Source organism: Meriones unguiculatus, chromosome 6, assembly GCF_030254825.1.
Source record: "Meriones unguiculatus strain TT.TT164.6M chromosome 6, Bangor_MerUng_6.1, whole genome shotgun sequence".
NCBI lineage: Eukaryota > Metazoa > Chordata > Mammalia > Rodentia > Muridae > Meriones > Meriones unguiculatus.
Genome location: NC_083354.1, coordinates 43,825,902 through 43,842,050, shown reverse-complemented (window position 1 = coordinate 43,842,050; position 16,149 = coordinate 43,825,902). Strand labels below are relative to the sequence as shown.

At 53.3% G+C, this 16,149-nt stretch overlaps 1 protein-coding gene across 3 annotated transcripts; it reads left to right on the top strand.

Moving 5' to 3' along the window:
- Positions 1-57: 57 nt before the first annotated feature.
- On the top strand, positions 58-10,582 carry C6H3orf18 (chromosome 6 C3orf18 homolog). Of its 3 annotated transcripts, none has more exons than XM_060385333.1 (5): positions 58-341; positions 1,846-2,162; positions 5,220-5,245; positions 5,856-6,003; positions 6,987-10,582. In XM_060385333.1, exons 2-5 carry the CDS (start codon positions 1,989-1,991, stop codon positions 7,065-7,067), a joined length of 429 nt encoding a protein of 142 aa, XP_060241316.1. In that variant the 5' UTR covers positions 58-341; positions 1,846-1,988; the 3' UTR covers positions 7,068-10,582. The 3 variants fall into 3 exon arrangements, with proteins under 3 accessions (XP_060241316.1, XP_021517504.1, XP_060241315.1); XM_021661829.2 differs by having other exon boundaries at positions 64-341; positions 1,846-2,222; positions 6,987-10,579; XM_060385332.1 differs by lacking the exon at positions 58-341 and adding an exon at positions 1,019-1,174 and having other exon boundaries at positions 1,846-2,222; positions 6,987-10,579.
- The last annotated feature ends 5,567 nt before the right edge of the window (positions 10,583-16,149 follow it).

The following is a 16,149-nucleotide window of genomic DNA, read 5'->3' as shown; positions in this document are numbered from 1 at the left end:
GAGAGTAGGCCAATGCTGGTCGGGCTTTAGGCATGGCAGCCAATCAGAGCCCGGGGGCGCGGAGGGGGCCGGGAGGCAAGGCACTCCGGCTCCTGGGGATCCCCCGAGGCCGCTCATCCCAGCCCCACCCCCTCCGTGGTCCCGGCCCAGCCCACCCCAGCTCAGTCTGTCAGCCGGCATAGGCTAATCCTAGCTGATCACTGCTTGCAGGCAAGGCGGACCTCGAGTCGGACCTGTCGCCCCCACCGTCCGGGCCTGGGTGTTCCCCCCGCCCACGCCTCCCGCCGGTCGCTACCACCCTTAGCTTCTCAGGCTGAGCTCGGCGCCCCGGAGAGGATTAAGTAAGTGCTGAGATCGGCTGCTTCTGAGCAAGAATGGAGGAATCGCAGGGTCGAGGAGGCGGGCGTGGGGATTGAGACCGGGAGGACTGAGACCTGATGGAGAGTGGCGTGCCGCTTCTTGGAGGTCGCGGTGCCCACCACTTTTACCCCCCTGTTCTTTCCCTCCCCTTTGGACCCCGAGGCAGGCCAAGAACATAGTCGGCAGGATGCCTTCTCTCCCTTTGGCCCATAATAAACTGAGACTCAGAGCAAGTTAAGGGTCTGGTCCAAGGTCATGGCTGGGATCAGTGTCAGAGCCCAGAAGAGAACCTGAGACTTCTTGCTGAGCCAAGCTGGAGAGGACAGAAAGGAAGGAGTCTACTCCATGCATGACCCTCTGCCAGCTTTGCTCCTTCCTAAGGGACCATGAAGGATGTGTGCACACCTCTCACACGTAATTTTGCACCTACAAGAGGAGGCATCGCATGTACACCTATGAGCCACACAGACAAATACGTATGTGGCGATAAGCTTGGAATCCTTTCTCTTTCCAGATCTGCTCCCCTGCAGCACTGTTAGGACTCCTTCCTGCCCTGCTTTATCCAGGACCCACGGGGCTGGGTGATCGCCCACCCTCTGCTTCCAAATTAGGAGGGAAACAGAGGAGAAGGCATTTCAAAGTGGATATTCTATCACTGCCTCTGAAGATGTGACTCCTTGCCTTACTTCTAGGAGTGAAAGGGGGTGGTTCAATGACCACCCCTGCCAACTGCCCTGCCAGAGGATCTGGCTCAGCCTATCTTTCCTGCCTCTTGGTGTTTCAGCACCAACCACAGCCTGGGTCATACAGCCGAGTAGGTCCAGAGACTCCCGAGAGCTCTCCTTCTCCTAGGTTGTGGGTGATAGAGATGGGGGTTTGGAACCTTTCCTGGGCGCCTCCTGTGGACAGGCCTTGTGGTTGGCTAAGTTCTTTTCCCTCCTGGGGACTTATTTGTTCTGACATGTCACTAACTACAACACCATAGGGCTGCTCTTGTCCTCCACTGGGAGGGGCACTACACACAGAGAAGAGGGGTGACTTGCCTCAGGCTATATCAGGTCTGCCTGGATCTTAGGCAAGCGTTTCCCTCCAAGGAAGGAAAAGGCTGCAGGATTTTTTTCTCCCTGAGCAGAATGAGGGATGTGGGGTCCAGGGAGTGAGGAGGCAGGAGTAGGAGAAATAGTGAGTACAGAGATAATTTTGCAAGGGGTGGACTTTTTCTTTCAGGCCTCCTGCATCTTCTCCCAGCTTCTCAGTACAATCATGATAATCACTGTGCAGAGGTGGCAGAACTTTGTTTTCATGTCCCGACATCCATACGGGAGCCATAGACAAAGCCTGCATCCCAACACCCCCTGAACTTGACTTAGCTCTGTCTTGAAACCTTTACTTCCTCGGTGCCTTCAGATTCTAGATGGACTTTATCTCACAGACAAACAGACAGACCCCTTGCTGTAACTCTCGCTTTTCTTTTTCCCTTTCTAGAACCCAGGGAGGCAGGGGTCTCCTGTTACCAATTTGGCTGAGCCCGTGGTCACCACGGAGGTGGGAACTACAGCCTTGGACATTCCTAACGCCGGAAGTCAGTGGGCAGGTTGACTGAGCGCTGACGGTCTCCCAGCACCAGCATGAACTCCAGGGGCCCAGCTACTCCAAGCTGGTTCAGCAGCCACCTGCCCACCACTGAGACTGACTTGGAGCCTGCCACTGAAGGGTCTACCACAGAGACCACCTCCCTCAGCCCAGAAACCACAAGCTTCAATGACACCAGAATCACTGATATGTCAGGTGGTGCAGCTGGCGTGGGTACCATGCTTCTGTCTTTTGGGATCATCACAGTGATTGGCCTGGCTGTGGCCATGGTGAGAGCCGGGGCAAGCCGGAGAAGGCCCGGAAGGCTGTCCTTTAGGGGAGGGTGATTAGTGTTTAGACTTATAGACAATCTAATTGGAAGACAATTGTCCATTAACGATAATTCAATTCCCTCCCGCCCGCCCCCCAAAATTTATTTACTGGGGTCCAGATAAGCAGTTCTAATTGGAAGAACCAGAAGTGAGTCTGAATAACACTTGGTGGTTGAGCCTGGGGCATATAAGATCGGGGTTGGGGGGGGTGTCCAGACACAGGGTCTTGACAGGCACATGTTTGAAGCAGGTGGGAGGTTCTGTGAGCAGCAAGCAGGGCAGTGAAGCAGGGGAGTATAGGAGTTTCAATAGCATTAGAGGCCAGAAGGGTGGTTGGGATATTTTATGGGATGCGGAGTCTGAATGGGATACATTAGCCATGGCAGGCTGTTAGCAGCTCATTTCAGCATTCGTTTGGCATTTACTATGTTCCTTTACTCTTGGAACAAAACAGGGCCAGAAGGGACAAGGTCATGACTTGTGTTTCCTATGAGGAATGGGTTAATAGGCAAGGGGTTTTATCTGGGCTGGGTGGTCAGAGACAGCTGGGAAGAGACCTTAGAGCTCTGAGTCCAGGCAGGAGCCTGACCTCACTGTCATGAGAAGGGGCAGGGGCAGGCAGCCCTCAGTGCAGAGGTGAGTATTCTTCAACAGTGACAGGCACAGAGAATGTCACTAAAGAGACAACCAGAGATTGTACAAGTCAAGGCTAAGAAAAATGAGGTGCTGCTGAAGTCCCCCAGAGAGGCTAGTAATAATGGCATTCTGCCCATTGCCCTCTACAGGCAATGATGGCTGGCCTTGAGCTCTGTTGTGGGTCTGACAAACAGGGCTGGACGGGGTGGAGTGGGGGGCGACTGAGGATATAGCTCGGAAGCCAATGCATAGCAGGTACAAAGTCCTAGGTTCAGTCTTAAGCATTAAGCAAACAAACAAACAAATAGCATACATGCACACACACACACACACACACACACACAAACAAATAAACAACAGAAAAGAAATAGAGCAGGGATAGTCATCCATGGCCTGGCTAGAACCAATTAATGTTAAACTAGGGTTGCCATATGGGCCCTGCAGGCTCCGGACAGTTGCCAGGGAACAACTGCTGACCAGCAAGTAGGGCCAGGACGCATTAAAAGGCAGAGGGAGGCAGGGGGAGGGGAGGGGAGTTTTCCTGGGCCCAGAGGAAGGAAGAACACTAGTGCTTCCCCTTGGCACCTGTGTGTGGGCTACAACAGCCTGAGACACCCTCACCAAGGGGCCAAATGGTTTAGAATCTGTCCTGAGCTAAGCAAAAGATTTTCACCTAGGAATTTGATAAGGCTGCCTTGCTCTTTTTCTTTAAGAGGGACATTCAAGCCAGAGTGGATGACTTTTCCACCAAAGGTAGAGGGGCAGAGGGTGGGAGGACAAAGACACTGGAGGGCAGGGAAGAGCTGCAAGTCACAGAGGAAAAGAGAAGGCTGCTAGAAGTGTCCCCTGAATTCCTCTTCCTTCCCCCTTGTGCCAGCCTTGAGCCATGCCATGGGTGCATGGAGGAGCTGGTGCCAGCCTCATGCCTCACACATGAGGAGTATAAAGAGAGCTTGGTACAGGGCAGGAAAGCTCCCTGGGAGATGTGGGGCTGGACAGTGGGGGACAGGAAGATTTGGAAAGGAAACATGTGCTCACCTGGGGCGGAGGGGCCACAGGGCAAAGGCATGCATGCTGGATAGGGTCTTGTCTGGCTTTTCCTGTACATTACCCTGAGTCACAGGCCACAGGGGTGGGAGGAGGTTTGGAGCAAGAGTCACGAGGCCAAGGGGCAAGCACAGGGTGTGTAGCTGGAGCTCAGGTTGGAAGGAGGCTGGGGATGACCCAGAGACCTGAGTTTTCGTTGTGTCTACCCATAGGGCAGCAAGGAGTCACTCCTGGGAGCAGGTAGATGAGCTAGGAACTCTTTAGCTTTTTTCCACTCGAGACCATATGGGGAAAGCTCTGGGCCAGATTGGGAACTAAACAAATTAAAGCTATGAGTGGGCTACAAAGATTGTAGGAGCCACAGGGGCTTAGGGCAAACTGGAAGGTGTGGTTTTCTCCACATCCTCCTGTTATATTCTTGATAGTCAAAAATTGCCAGTTTTGGGAAGAGGAGATCGTGGCAGTAGTCCCTTGGAGTCCCCGCCCAGGTGTGGCCTTCCAAGTTTTACCCCTTTCCCCTCTCTCTGGTGTTTGGTGCTGAAGCTTCCTGCTCCTGCCTGTGGCTTCTAGATACTATCTGGTTGCTAACCTTTTGCTTTTGTGTCTGGACAAGGGAAGGAGGAACCCAGGGACTTTCTTAGGTTCCTGTAGCATCTGGGCTCTGAGGGGTTACCCTGGGGCTCAAGTGTGCAGAACATTGCCCGGAGCCTAGCTCTGCAGTCTGCCTGCTGTTGATCTGCTGTTCTCTTTGCCTGTGGGTGGCTTCAGTGAGAATGGAGGGGACATGCTGAAGTTTTCCTTTCCTCTTCAGCAGGGAGGAGTCCCAGGCAGATGCTGAGTGGGCAGTCAGTCAGGATTTGGAGAGCTGGAAGCAGCCAATTCCAGACAGGCCTAACTGGTTTTCCTCTGCCTGGCCCCCATCTCTCAATCTCCAGACTCAGTCTGGGATCTCTTGGCATCTAAAGATACCAAAGGAACCAGGTGGGGTTGTGCAGGCCTGTTATTCTAGCCCTCAGAGACTAAAATAGAAGGATGGAGAGTTCAAAGCCAGCCTGCCTACATAGGGAATTCCAGGCAAGGGTGGGCTATGTAGCAAGATCTTATTGAGTAGTGGAGGGGAGAATGTGAAACACATATGTAAGGTGTCTGTATGGGATGGGACCTTGAGGATATGGGGGACACACTTTTTATACTCTACTGTTCACCCACCATGAGGGCATGCTGGACTGCTGAGGCCCCCTCCCCTCACTGATGCTGTTTCTTCTCTTGCAGGTTTTATACATCAGGAAGAAGAAGAGGTAAATCCCCAGATGGCCCCTGAAGCTTTATAGCCTAAGGGAAGGGCTGGGCTGAGATCCAAGGGATGTGAGTAGGAAAGCAGAAAGAGGCCCCAGCACTAAGGCTCCTCTCCCTGGGTGCAGAGCAGTGGGGGAGGGCAGGGGAGAGTGGAATCAAGGCCTCTTCTGCCAACTCATAATGACCACTTTCTCACACAAGCAGGCAGGTAAGAAGATTCTGAGAAAACAGGTGTAATCCTGCTATTGGGGTATGGGGTCAGGAAAGGAGGGTAGAAATCATGGCCACCCAGCTACCCTTGCCCTGATGTCCTAAATTGACTGCCACGAACTCCCCTACTCTGCCTCTGTCCATAGAGGCTGGGGATTGCAGTAGGGGCCTGGTCCAGGCAGCCCATGTGGATCCTGCCACCAGACCCAGGAATGGGCTTCTTGTTCATCCTAAAGCTATCCATCTGAGAGTCAAATTGGTACTGTAGGTTCAAAGACGTCTGTCAGTGAATCCTGAGGGAAGACTAGGCGCCCTAAACTTGGTCTGTGGCTCCCTTGGCTAAAAGGACTGAGGAAGGAAAGCTCTTCCCTACCCCCAAACAGCCTCCGTTCTATCCCCCAGGCTGGAGAAGCTACGTCACCAGCTCATGCCTATGTACAACTTTGACCCCACGGAGGAGCAAGACGAACTGGAGCAGGAGCTACTGGAACATGGGCGAGATGCTGCCTCCATGCAGGCTGCTGCCTCCCTGCAGGCCACACAGGGCAAGGTGGGCACCGGCCAGTTTCCTCACCCAGACTGGAGCTGTCCTTTCTTTCTATCCCACCTTGCATCCTTTCCACACATCTTGCCAGCCCTTGCCAGGTGATGAGCTGGCAGATTTGAGCATATGGGTCCTTTCAGATTTGTCCATAAAGTATGAGACTGTTCGGTGGCCCTGGCAGACTCTATGCAAAGCCAAGCTCTGTAGGATCCAGCCTGGCTCAGGTCTGACAGCCGGTAGATCATGGAGGCCCTGTTAGAATCCCTGAGCCTAGTTTTCCCATCTACAGATGGAAATACTAACTCTTGCCCTGTGACTCCTCATGTACTAGCTGGGAAAGGAAAAAAAAAAAAAAAAAAAGAAACAACAAAACCTAAAGTCAAGATTGACAGGGCCAAGGACCCTTTGGTTTCTTTAGTCCATGAGGATCCATGGACCCGAGTGGGTTGTGAGTGGGATCAGGCTCTTCAGCAGAGGCACCTCTGAGTGGGCAGGTGAATCCTAGCCCCTGACAATCCAAGCCAAACACACCTCCTGTATGCAAAGGGGCGGGCACCCATGCCCTCATCCTGTCAGAACCACTGGGAAACCTGACCACTTGCTACCTCTCTCCCAAATCCTCAACCACGGTACTGTGAAGGGCTTGGGCCTGTCCTTGGTCCATCCTTGTGTCTGCCCCCGTCCTGGAGGGGGAGGAGCACCAGAGGTGATATATTTCTGCTGGCAGAAAATACATGCATAATTAATCCAATACTAAGCTCATAGTCAGTGCTGCCAAGGTGACAGGGCAGGCTGGGAATGGCTTGGGGGAGGGAGGAATCATCTAAGCCAGGTCACATTTCTAGACTGAGCCTGGTGGAAGGGCACTCTAGGCAGAAGGCAGAGCCGATGCCAATCAAAAGCAGGCACCAGGAAATGAGGGTGGACGTGACTGTGTCAGAGACTGCCTCGGGTCAGGGTTTCTGATGTTCCTGTCTGTCTCCCTGCAGAGCACCCTCCCTTCCCAGGGCCCACTGCAGAGGCCTAGCAGGCTGGTGTTTACTGACGTAGCTAATGCCATCCACGCGTGAGAGGCCTGAAAACAGGCCTGGACCTCTGACAAAGACACCTGCCACAGCGCTGGCAGCGCTGCCCACTTCCTGATGGCCAAAACCTATTCTCAGGACCCGAGTCATCACAACCACCAAGACAGGAAAGGGCTGCAACAGACCCCAGCTGTGCTGAGGCTCCACCCACTGACTCTCAAGCTTGAACAGAGAGCGCTGACCAGGCTAGCCATTTGGCCACTGACTTCCCCTGAACCAACGGCCCTGGCATGGAAGGTGAAGAGCCACTGCTGGTTTCCTGATCGCCTCCTAACCTTTCTGAATCAAGGTCTGCTTCTCTGACGGGGAGGAAGAGCACAAGCTTGAAGGGGAAGGGAGAGGAGAGGCAGGATCTCCTCCATCTAGGATTGCCCTTTTATTTTTTCGGCCTGGAGCCTCCTCTAGGGTAGAGAATGACAGGGACAGGGCAGGGCAACACTCTTTTTTTTTTTTTTTCAAGGGATTGTTTGTTTGTTTGTTGAGACAGGGTTGGCTAGCCAGGAACTCACTCAGTAAACCAGACTGGCCTCCAACTCATAGAGATCCACCTGCCTCTACCTCCTGAGTGCTGGGATTAAGGCATGCGCCACCATTTCCAGCTAGAGCAGCACCATTTATAGGCCCAAGAGGCCCAGGGACAGAGCTGGAAATGCCCAGTAAATGCCAAGGGCTACACAAACTCAGGAGCTATCCATATTTAAGATATTGTGGTGAATGGGTTAGCATGAGTTCTCCCAGAGGTCTCTGCCATACCCCTAGCAGCCAAGGTAACTGCTGAGGGAGAGGAAATTGGGAGACTGGGTATGGGAAGATGCAATTACCCCAGATGTGGAGAAAGGCTTCATGCATGTGTATGAGTGGGCCACATACAGATATGTAGCTGTTCCAGCAGAAGAGCATGACAGAGGCTCTCCGCATTGGTCCCACCTTGCAAGCTGACTCCCACCCCGTGGTGTGTAGTGAAGGACTGCCGCAGGCCACATCCTCTCCTTCAGTGCTCAGGGCTACACAGCAGAGGGAAACAAGGCTGGGTTCCTCCGTCCACTGTGTTTCCTCGGTGGGCTCCAAAAGCTGGCCTGACCTGTTTCTGGAAATGGCTCCCTTCCTACATGGGTTTCTGGGAGAGGGTGTTGGTCTGTCTAAGGGCAGTCACAGGCCAGAAGCTGGTAGGCAAAGTTACGGTTGTCTGAGAAATGAGTCTGGTTTTAGTTTTTCCCTTCCACCGCTATCTGCAGGAAGGGCCACTCAGTGTTCGTGGGATGTGGAAGAGAGTCTCTGCCGTTGGCCCTTCCTTCCTCTAAGGTGCAAGGATGATATCAGGGGCATCCGGGCAGAGCAGACCATGGAGCAGTTTTTCTACAGAGACACACGCCTGAGCGTGCACAGAGGCGTGTCCCCAGTGTCTCTGTCCTCGCTGTCCTCTGCTGGTTAGAGGGGATGCGGGGGTGGCACATCTACTCTTGGGCAGATCCCACGTGTCAGGAGGTGAGGGGCTAGGAGGATCCCACGGGGACAGCTCTGGTTTTATTCCTGCCTCTAGATGCTATAAATACGTTAGCACTTGAGCAACTGGAAGGCTGTGAGTAATTTAGGATGCACAAAGCTGTAATTTAACTCACAGCATCTCGGTGTGTGAGAGCATTAAAGATGTAATTAAGATGTTTACACAAAGAGAATGGAGTCTGCGACACTTGGGGTGCAAAACCCCGGGAAGGGACACAATGGGTGAGGTGAGGATCTGTGGGAGGCCTGGGGACAGTCACTTGGATCCCAGCTATGACATGGCAGGCAGCCCAGCTGGTTTTCTGTGATCTACCCATGGAAATGCCTTGGCGTGGGGCCTCATGCCTTGACCTGGCCATGGAGTGACAATGCCTGTAGAACCTGGAAGGGACACAATGGGTGAGGTGAGGATCTGTGGGAGGCCTGGGGACAGTCACTTGGATCCCAGCTATGACATGGCAGGCAGCCCAGCTGGTTTTCTGTGATCTACCCATGGAAATGCCTTGGTGTGGGGCCTCATGCCTTGACCTGGCCATGGAGTGACAATGCCTGTAGAACCTGGGGGGTGGAGAGATCCAGTGGACAGAATCTTGTGAGATCAGGTCAGGAAGAGGGCTTGATCCCCAAAGACTGTGGGGTGGCATACCTTGTCTCAGAATCCACAGGAGCTATGTCTGAAACACAAAAGTAAAACGGCTTCTTGTGGAGCACAAAGTACAGGGTATGTGGCATGGAATGGGGAGTCAATAAGGTTACATGTATGGGACACACATGTTGGGCTCAGAAAGACTTAGAGTAGAGTGGCAATAGGGTGAACAGTTTGCCCAGGAATGCCCCAGTGTCCGTGATGAAAGTTTCCATGAGAAAGAGCTGAGTCTCAGACTAGCATGATGGACACATGGAGGGGCTCAGCCTCCAGATTTCATGATGGGGTGGAGAGCAGGGCTGAAGGTGGAGGCTGTGGGCTAGGACTTTAGGCACACTGGGGACCATGTACCCCGTGGGCCACCCACGCGGGCTCTAGCTGGACCTGTCAGTGAGAGACTTGCTCTTAGGGAGGGCTCTCCTCTCAGAAGATGGGCAGGACTTCTAAGGGGCATGGGGTGAGCAAGTGGGCTGTGTGTTTCCACACTATCAGCCAACCCCTTGGTTCAGGACTGTGGGTGCTGCAGATCTCTTGGTATCCTGAAGACACAGTGCTTGAGGAACAAGGGTGACACCCAGGGATAACTCGGGCTGTAGGAGAACCTCTGTGCCCTTCTCTTCTGCTGCATGACCCAGGTCTTTTTCGTGAGGGATGGGCCTGGCTAAGCAATGGACACAGGTTGCCATATCATGAGTAGCAAGCCACCCACGCTTAGACTGTGTCCTCATAGTAAACTGTCCCTTCCACCCACGCTGTTTCGTTTTCTGGCTCTTTCTCCTACTCTCTGAGGAAAATCCAGATTCCCAAATTTCTGTGTCTTTCACCGAGTGTAGGGTTGGTAAATGTTGGGGGGAAAGGTTCTGGTGCCCAAGGGGACTGTCCTTGCTGCCCTCAGTGGTGAGTGGAATAAGACAGACTTGCCCACTTTTTGCTGTTTCTAAAATTAACAGTTGGGTCCCTCTGAGGAAGGTGCTCCTTGACAATCCCCCACCCTCACCCGTCTCATGCATGAAGTCTGTCTGTGAATAGCAACCAGGGCTCGGGTCAGAAGCAGCGGTGCTAGCAGTGGGTGGTTTCAGGGTGGATGTGGACGGGAGCCTTCAAAGGAGGCCGTCTCTTGTTTAATATAGTGAAGTGTCACCTTGGAGGCAAAGTGAATAAAGTAATCCCATTGCCCGGCTGCAGGCAGACAGCGGGGATGTCTTCAGAATGGAAAGGAAAACTCAGAAAGTCCGGCCGTGCTCTCACCTTCCTGTAGACTCCTCCCCAGCCCAGCATCCCGTCAGTGAACCAACCCACACTGTACTTCGTTCTGTATGGAAGAGAGAGATGCCAAGTGTGGGAAAAAAAGAATGAGGGGTGCTATGAGCGAGTACCCTGTGTGTTCATATCCCCCCCCCCAATATCTTTATATTTACAGCTAAATAGGAAAAAGGCAGAAGGTTAGGCCAGGGAATGCACGGAGTGATCAAAGGCTTGGGCAGATGTCCCCATGTTAGGCTGTGAAGCTGTGCTCCTTGGGCAGGCCTCAGTGTGTGTGGTGGGGGTGGGGCGGGGCTTCCCAAAGAGTGCCTGAAGGAAATCTCAGGACATCCTGGCCTCCGAGTCCTCAGAACGTAGGGACAATTGCAGATAAGACAGCCTCAGCTTCCCAGAGAACACTCTTGAACAGCCATAAATACTGAGAAGCGAACAAGGAATGTGTGAGTATCAGGTGCAGGGAGAGGAAGGGGAAAGGGAAGAGCACGAAGCTCTTTAGAGGTGACGAAGCAGGATAAAGCAGGTGCCATCCCACCTGGTACCAGGGCGGTCCGTGGCATGCCGCCTCCCTTCACCCTCAGAGCTAGTTGGCAGCGTACACCACCCCTTACTCCTTAGCTTTGGTCCTGCAGAGGCAGATCAGGGTAAGGGACAGGATTCCTTAAGGACACCTGGATAACCACCTAGGTGAAGGGAAGCAAACATGCCGGGTAAGGATAAGAGCCTTAGAGAAGAACTGGAGGGATTGCTCGGCAGTTCACGCATGCACTGATGTGACAGAAGACACAACGTCTGTTCCCAACATCCATGTCAGGTGGACCACAACCTGTCCCTCCAGCTCCAGAGGGCACCGCTTTCTAGCCTCCAGAGGCATCATGCGCAACAAACCTACACATACAGATAAGTTTACAAAGAACAAATAGAAAATTCTTTTTGGTCAAGAATCCCAGGAATCCCAGAGCAAAGCCCAATGCTAGAGCCTTCATTCAAGAGAGGGACTACAGAGGGAGCAGAGGGACTGAAGCTTCTGAGACTTACCTAGGAGGTGGTTTTCTACGTGTGTCAGAAAGCCTGCTTCTCACATCCTCCCAGTTTGCATGTCCCGATTCTCCCAGTACATCTAGGAAGGTGACATCCTCGGGACAGGCCTGGGGAAACAGGCTAGTAGGAGGTAGAAGGCTACAGCACTTTGAGGTCCCTCAGGGGTCAGGGTTTCTACGCCTGCCATTGAGGAGCTGGAACCGGCAGGCAGGGGAGAGGCTGGGAGAAGAGGCCTTTCTCCAAGGCCAGGGATCCTATCTCTGATGGCTCAGGCTAGCTCTGAGCAGTGGGTCACAGCCTGGGCTACTGTCTTAGGGTTTCTACTGCTATGGAGAAACGCCATGACCATAACCAAGTTGACGAGGGAAAGATTTGATCTCAGTTTACAGTTCCACCTTGCTGCCCATCATTGCCTGAAGTCAGGGCAGGTACCTGGATGCAGAGCTGATTCAAAGGCTGTGGAGGGGTGCTGCTTACTCTCTTGCTCCTCAGGGCTTGCTCAAACCACTTTCCCGTACACCCCAGTGGCACCACCCAGCGAGCTGCGCCCTTCCACGTCAACTGTCAAGAAACTGCACCAGAGGCTTCTCTACAGGCTATTGGGGTGCAGTTGGGGGGATATGACTCTAGCTTGTGTCAAGTTAACATAAGACTACCCAGAACAGCCCTGTCCTCACATTTAGAGGAAAGCCCTAGACAGCTTGAAATCCTACTAGCTTGCAAGCAGAATCAGTCACAGGAGGTGTCTCCTTACTCATGTCCCCCTCAGTGTGAGGTTCCTAGAATGTGTAGGAGGTTAGAAGGGCAGGAGGAGATCTGGGATACAGCTGAAATCACTACTTAGTCCAAGAACCCATTAAGTTTCTCTGCGGCCTCTGGATTCTAAGTTCCACTGGATGAGCAAGCTAACCTAGCTGTTTCTAAATGATATTTCCCGGCGGACCCATTTAGGGGCGACATGGATCCTCACAGTGACCTAAAAGGTGACAGCAGCAAACATTGCCCCAACTGGCCAGAAATGTAAACAGGCCAGTTGTAGAGATGTGGGAGGTTTGAAAGAGACCGAGACTCTGGTGAGCTCAGAGAGAGGCTGAGGCTCTCTCTTGCCTCCTGAAACACCCAGTTGAGGATAATAGGTACCAGACCCTTTGTCTCTGGGAGAAGTTTCTTGAGGCCCCCAGACATACTGCCTACACCTCAAACCTCCAATCAGAGGCCTGGCCTGGCCCAAAGCAAGACAGGAGGGTTCCTGGGCCAAGCCCCCACTGCCTCTTCCATTCTCCCTGGCCACAAGGTCCATCGGTGCCCTGCTCCAACAGGTGACCGACAGGCCTGAAGATCCCTCTTGAGAGTCCAGGTCTGACGTGACATCACTCCAGCCATTGCTCTCACCAACCCCTTCACCTATCCCAGAAGCTGAGATTGGGGCTAGATTCCACTTGTTAAAGCTACTCACACTCCTCTCCTCTCCCTGCTCCCTTCAGTCCAGCTGGGTGCTCCCACAAGCACCCGGCAGTCCATACATTTATAGTGCAATGGTTCGTGGGCGGAAGCTCTCGGATCCTGACACAAGAGTCTTTGACACGTGGCATCCTTTTTCCCCCTGAGCCTCCCAGATGTCACTCACAGAGCACACGGGACTAAGCAAGCCTTTCTATGTGTCTGACAACATGCAAGGGGCTTCCCACCTTCCAGGACCAACTCTGCTGGGTTACAGAAAGGGTACTGATGAGAGCTGCTCCCGAAGATTTTGTCAGGGAAGGCTAGTGCCTGGAAGAGGCATGGGGACAAGCCTCTTTCTGCTTGCTGCCCAGGATGTGGGTGTGGCTGTGGCTGTGGCCATGACTCCACCTGTGACTTCCCCCCAAGAAATCCTGTGGCAGTTAGCTCTCTCTCCCAGCAGGCACAGCGGTGTCTAGAAGATGCCACACTAGAGGCAGATTCCTTTGTGTTGGCCACACAGGCCTCCCATGGCTGAGGCAGCTGGAAGCCCAGAACAGTAGGTCTCTCATCCACAGCCCGGGGACGAACTTCTCTAGTCATATAAACTGAAGGTTTTCCCGGGGTCCTGGAGCCCATTGGATCTAAAGCTGGGGATGAGGGTTCACCCCTCAGAAGCTGTCGAGGGAAGGGGACTTAGGTAAAGTCATCTTAGAGGCCTGGCACCTGTGCTTCTAGAGGGAGCAAGGTGGTGGGTACAGGAAACCGGCACCATGCCTGCTTGGCACCCGGGCACCCGTCTCTGGGTGCCAGGTGACATGCTTAGGTAAAGGCTGGAGGTTGGATGAAGGCCTGGAGTCCAGCTGCCTGTACCAGTGGGCCTGGGACCTGCCACAGACATGTTCCTGCTGGATGCCCTGTGAGCTGGCAGGGGAGGCAAGGAAAACACACAGCCGTGGTACAGATCACCTCACAGGGACCTCCACCTGGCCATCCCTCACCCCTGCTCTTCCTGACCCCTCAGTGCACGCACTGTTTCTCTTCCAGACTCGCCCACCTTTTAATCTTTGACCCAGCCAATAGGTCCTCTCTTTTGCCTAAAACAAGGCAAAGGGAAGCTGAGCATGACGGCATCTATCTGCAAGCCCAGCATTCTAGAGGTGGAAACAGTAGGATCCTAAGTTTGAGACCCAGCCGGCTAGATCATAGGAAGAGCCCATCTAAGACAAAGACAGAGAGGAAGACAAAACTGAGGAGGGGATGAAGGAAGAAGAAAGTGCCAGGCATAGTCCCTGAGTGTGACTTCCCATGCCCTGTACCCAACCTCCTGCCCGCTACATATACTTGCTACGTGTCATGGAAGGTCACCCCCTCCTTCAACTCCTTTGTTGGAGAAAGCACAGGTATGTTCAGAGAGTCATGGGACCAGTCCAGAGTCGCCAGCTGGAAAGCAGGATGGCAGGGAGACAGCCAGGGAATGTGCCTGGCTCTTGGTAGAGCTGAAACCCAGGAAGGCTGCTGATTTCTCAATCCCCCAGGACTTTTTCTGATCAGACTGCCTTGCTTATGGAGAGATAGCCCTCTCCCCTTGGTCCAGGTGAGAATGAAAAGCAGTTGGCTCAGAGGAGAACCCTCCCCTGTGTTCACTAGAACAGGGAAACCCACAAATATCCACCCTGCCTTTCAGCTCAAGTGCATGGAGGAGGTGTTGTCGGTGGCTTCAGCATGACTCTGGTCCCAGGGAACGTGATCCAGGCACAAGGAAGGGTGTGGTGATCCCAGTCACCCTTGATTGTTGCCGTTCTGCATGATTGGCCCCTCCAGGAGTCGGAGGGTCACCTGCACTGCACAGGTGATCCAGACCCACAGACTGGGAGCATCGGGCTCCCAGCTGGGCTGGGACATTCCAGACGGGAGCTTTAGATAAAGTCTAGGGGAGAGAGAGAGAGAGAGAGAGAGAGAGAGAGAGAGAGAGAGAGAGAGAGAGAGAGAGAGAGAGAGAGAGAGAGAGAGAGAGAGAGAGAGAGAACGTGTGTTCTGGAGCCTGACAGGTCCCCAGTAGGAACTCAGATCCCAATATACCCTATATATGCCCTATAGCTTCTTGTAGCAACTATGGTGCCACCTGCTGGCGATACCAGGCACTGACACCCTCAGCTAAGTCCTATTGGAGTCGTTCTCTGCCCTTTGTTTCCCTCCCTTTTCCTCCCTTCCCTCCTCTCCTCTCCTCTCCTCTCCTCTCCTCTCCTCTCCTCTCCTCTCCTCTCCTCTCCTCTCCTCTCCTCTCCTCTCCTCTCCTCTCCTCTCCTCTCCTCTCCTCTCCTCTCCTCTCCTCTCCTCTCCTCTCCTCTCCTCTCCTCTCCTCTCCTCTCCTCTTTTCTCCTCTCCTCTCCATGAACCCTGGTCATTCACTCTTAGAACCTGGCACACACTGCCCCCAATTAGAGCACGAACCCCTTACCTCTATGCCCTGGACGCCTCTCTCACCTCATCCCAGTACCCATGCTGCTGCTCAGGCTTCTCTCCGCTTACTCTCTCCTGCCAGCAGACTGCAGGACCCATAGAGCCACAAAATGGACAAAGCCTCCCTGCCTGACATTCAGTGAAAGACTGATTTACTGAAGGAAGCCAAGAACAAAAGATTAGGAGAGCCTTAAGAGATTTATCATCAGCTCAATAAATAAGTCAATAAAATACCACTCTGAAGCCCCAGGAAAGCAAAGTCCTGCAGAGTGAGAGTGTGGGAATGTCCTGGATACCCACAGACAGAACCGGCGCTGTCCAACCTCCCAGCAATCTACTGAGCATCCTTTGTGTGTCCAGATTATGGATGGAGAAACAAAGGCACAAATCAGTGGGGTGCCTAGTGTATGGCAGGGCCTGAACTTGACCCCAGGCAGATTAATTTCAGAGCTAACTGCTAAACTTCCCCCCAAAGGAAAAATATTCTCTGAAGCCAGAGCTGCTCTCCCCCCCCCCCCCATTTCTCTGTGTGTAGCTCAGGCTGTCCTGGAATCACTCTGTAGACCAGGCTGGCCTCGAACTCACAGAGAACCACCTATGTCTGCCAACTGAGTGCTGGGATTAAAGGTGAACATCACTACCTGGCCTTAGTTATTTGATCTCTTTGGTCACTCCCAACTTGTCCTCTGCTCGGCTCTGGTGCTGATGGGCACA

Bases quoted from the DNA above. Each gene is read 5' to 3' on its own strand.
- C6H3orf18 (XM_021661829.2), top strand. From the start codon at position 1,989: ATGAACTCCAGGGGCCCAGCTACTCCAAGCTGGTTCAGCAGCCACCTG. The intron at 5,246-5,855 runs GTAAATCCCCAG...TCTATCCCCCAG, and splicing joins TACATCAGGAAGAAGAAGAG to GCTGGAGAAGCTACGTCACC. The intron at 6,004-6,986 runs GTGGGCACCGGC...GTCTCCCTGCAG, and splicing joins TGCAGGCCACACAGGGCAAG to AGCACCCTCCCTTCCCAGGG.